This window comes from Nematolebias whitei, chromosome 15, assembly GCF_014905685.2.
Source record: "Nematolebias whitei isolate Nwh7 chromosome 15, NemWhi1, whole genome shotgun sequence".
Classification (NCBI taxonomy): domain Eukaryota; kingdom Metazoa; phylum Chordata; class Actinopteri; order Cyprinodontiformes; family Rivulidae; genus Nematolebias; species Nematolebias whitei.
This window is the reverse complement of record NC_056512.1, coordinates 30,943,411-30,947,235: the sequence shown is the minus strand read 5'-3', so window position 1 is coordinate 30,947,235 and position 3,825 is coordinate 30,943,411. Positions and strand designations below refer to the sequence as shown.

Genomic DNA, 3,825 nt, shown 5'->3' with positions numbered 1-3,825 from the left:
ATATATATATATATATATATATATATATATATATATATATATATATAAATTAATAACTTTAAGTTCTTTTAAATAGAGAGTTATTCAACTTCTTTCATTCAATTATGCCAATTTTAGCTATATTGTTTCCAAGCAGCACTCTTGATTTATTGAGTCATCTCTCTAATTTAATCTCAAGATTCAGTTTGATGTTAAAACTAAACTAAATCTCAGTTGATTAAAAACTTCAACAGTAAGATGTGATCAAATTGCGCCCCAGTTTATTAAAACAGTACCAGCAGTTGAAGTTTAACTTATTTTTATAATAACAAAGTCCATGCTTAATAATCCAGGTATTGAGCATGGACTTTGTTGTTTTCAACCAGTTTGACAAGACTGTCGACAAGGAAGAGGGCCGGCAATGGAGGAGGGGCGTACCAAAGAGAACATCTTATCACAAGCAGAACTGGTTTGTTCCACTTTGGAGTAAGCTGTTGGAGGAAGAATCAGTTTTGTTGTGTGTTTCCTTGACTGATGAAGCCTTCTGGATCGAAGGCGAAACATTTCAGCACAAAAAAAAGAAACTGTCCAGATGACCTGACTGAAAAATGTTGGATTCTTTTTGCTCACCACTGAAAGCAGTGATGTTTTACCCATGCCTGTCTGAGTTAACAAAATATGTCATAAACCTCAAAATGGATTTTAATAAAACTCCCAGAACGTAATGATTGGATGTACGTCTGCAGCTTTTTAAAGTTTGAGTTTAACTCAATTCAAGATGACTGCCAAAGCCAGCCGACTAAATACAACCACAAAATGTCACTTTGACCAACTTTGGGTTCTAAATTGGTGTCGTAGTAGCTGCGAGTCATTCCCAACACATACTCTGAGCACGACAATATCACAAACATTTTCAAGGTTCGTCGGCTACGACTCCTTTCTCACGCAGCTCTGGCCTGAAGAAGGCGGGCGATGTGATTCCTTCATGAGATGACAGGTCGTGTTTGCTTTCACTCTAAAAATGGACAGTTTTAGCCAATAATCTGTTGATTACTCAGTGAAGCTGAAACCTCCAAACTGAACTAAACTTATTTTTGCACCTGTGACTAATTCTCTCACTTCATTAGCTTGTAAACCAGGAAGTGGCTACATTAATTCATTCTGTTTGGAGTGGTCTGACGGTCTTCCTGTGTTTACAGGTTCACATTGAAATCCACTGAGACCCCCGCACCTGCAGTTTGGACGTATATAAATGACCAGCGAGCGCTGCCATGTCCCCGCCATCAAAAGACACCGGCTGGCTCAGCGATGGCCAAGATGAGGACACTTAATCCTGCGAACTGGTGGGACGACTCAATAAAACTACACCACTGATTGTTTCTGTCATCACTCAGACCCCGGTGCCTTTGAGCGTGCAGGGATGTGTGCAGATGTGAGAGGAGAACGAGGAGATCCAGCTGCTGTTTTACATCCACAGCATGAAGTTCATCTGGACTCTGGGGATTGTTGCCGTCAAACGTTGTGGCAACTCTTTGTCCCTCTTATTTGGTCCATCTCAACCAAAACCTGGATGAAATTCACTTTATAGAAAAGGAAATCTCTCCCCCTGACGTGAACAAAATGATTTTGTTTCCGTCGTCAGCGGTTCAGACATTTTGAGGTAACCGATCCAAACGGTACCAGCACGGCTGATCCAACTGGAAACCTTCCAAACACAGGAAAAGAAATCTCTGCATGTTTTTGTGTCCTAACGTCACACTGTTAATGCATATGTGTAGCACTAATATTTGTAAAAACAAACAGATCAGATTTTTTTTTCATCTGAAATTGTCTCAAGGTTGAGAAAAAAATGGAGTGTTTGGAGTTTTGTAGTCTTCAAACTGACAATGAATTTAACCTGGAAGGAATAAATGAATAATTAAAACAAAATCCCAATTCTTTGTTGTTTCTAAAGTATAATATTTTCATTTATGACCCTGACATTTCTCTGACTGTTCACATTTATTGCAGCTATTTATTTATTTAATTTTTTTACGGTACAGTAAGTACTGACTGACTGAAACTTTGAATGACAACACAACCTGCATACAGTTTTTATTCTGACAGCAGCATTTATTCTTTGTGACAAATATAATCATGCCACAAAAATAATTTCTAAGTATTAAGTTGAGATCTGGTGACCGCAGGACTCTAATCACACGTGGACAAGCTCTGGGAAAACTTTTTACACTCCCTTTGCGTGTGTTTAAATAATTTAAACAGTAAAATTTTGGGAGAAAAATGAATGTTTGCTAAACAAATGCAGTTTGACTGCAAGTGACACAAATTAAAAATAAAAATCACGTTGTCTTTTAAAAGTGAAACGATCGCACTTCTAAAAACAGATGCCAGATTTTAACGAGTCAAATCTGTATTCTCCAATCTGGTTCCATTCATGTTACAAAACATGGATCTTAGGGAATTTAAACTGGAGTCATGATGAGATTAAATCAACCTTTTAACCTTTTAGATCCGACTGATTGTGATACTGATTGTGCATTTTACAGATGTGTTAATGATTCCACATTACTTAGATAAAGTTCGTAAAATAAACATGTTGATGACTCCAGAAAAGCTTTGCTCACCTTCAGATTGATTCTACTAAACCGTGACACCGTTTGGTACAAATGTAACTCTAGCCTCCACTTTCTAAAGTCACTTGAACCTATTTTGTGTCGCAGAAGGCCTGGAAGATTTTTCTGCTCACACCTACAGTCAGTTTTTAATCACCAGGTACCAAAGATGTCTTTGGGCTGAAAACTGGGCACCTAGAAGGGAAAAATGAATAATTTTTAAGCTAAAATGTTCCGATCAAAACTGGTCAGACAAATATTTGATAACTGAGTTATTTTAAACAACTCATTGGACACTACAAATGTGTTTACGAAAGAGTGAAATGTAAAAAGTGAGAGACATTTCTGTTTAATCTTAAGTGCCGCTTCCAGCTACAGAGAATGTGCAGTAACACCGACTGTCCACACGGGGGCAGCAGACTGCTGCTTCCGTGTGGACAGTCGGTGCAGTAACTTATATCTATGCAGTAACTACGATTGTACACACGGGGGAACAGACTGCTGCTTCCGTGTGGACATCCTGATGCATGCTCAATAATCCAGGTAAAAAAATCTAAGAGTTCAATATGGTCTTCTGGACATAAAAAAAAGTAGAAACGTTTCGTCTTTCATCCGAAAGACTTCCTCAGTCTTCTTCAATACAGCACCTCAGACTGAGGAAGTCTTTTGGAAGAAAAAAGAAACGTTTCTACAATTAGTATTATTTTTTTAATGTCCATAGAACCAGATTGAACTTTTTTAGCTTCTGTGTGAACAGTTTGTGCAGTAACGAAGATTGTACATACGGGGGCAGCAAACTGCTGCTTCCGTGTGTACACCCTGACGCATGCTCAGTAATCCAGGTAGAAAAATCTAAAAAAGTTCAAAGTGGTCCTCTGAACATTAAAAAAAAAAAATTGTAGAAACGTTTCGTCTTTCATCCGAAAGACTTCCTCAGTCTTTTTCAATACAGCACCTCAGACTGAGGAAGTCTTTTGGATGAAAGACAAAACGTTTCTACGATTTTTTTTTTTTTTTTTTTTTAATGTCCAGAGGACCAGTTTGAACTTTTTTAGATTTCGTGTGGACAGTTTGTGCAGTAACAACGATTGTCCACACGTGGACAGTTTGTACAGTAACAACGATTGTCCACACGGGGGCAGCACACTGCATCTCCCTTGTGAACAGTTTGTGCAGTAACAACGATCGTCCACACGGGGGCAGCACACTGCATCTCCCTTGTGGACAGTTGGTG

The 3,825-nt window shown here is 38.5% G+C and overlaps 1 protein-coding gene across 1 annotated transcript in view; it reads left to right on the top strand.

The window, feature by feature from the left end:
* LOC119421631 (small integral membrane protein 10-like protein 2A) overlaps positions 1 to 1,876 on the top strand; it is a 2,546-nt gene extending 670 nt beyond the window's left edge. Inside the window, exon 2 of the mRNA XM_037688980.1 lies at positions 1,179 to 1,876. Within this exon, the coding sequence (XP_037544908.1) occupies positions 1,179 to 1,199 (21 nt within the window). The 3' untranslated portion in view covers positions 1,200 to 1,876. The remainder of the gene's footprint in view (positions 1 to 1,178) is intronic.
* The last annotated feature ends 1,949 nt before the right edge of the window (positions 1,877 to 3,825 follow it).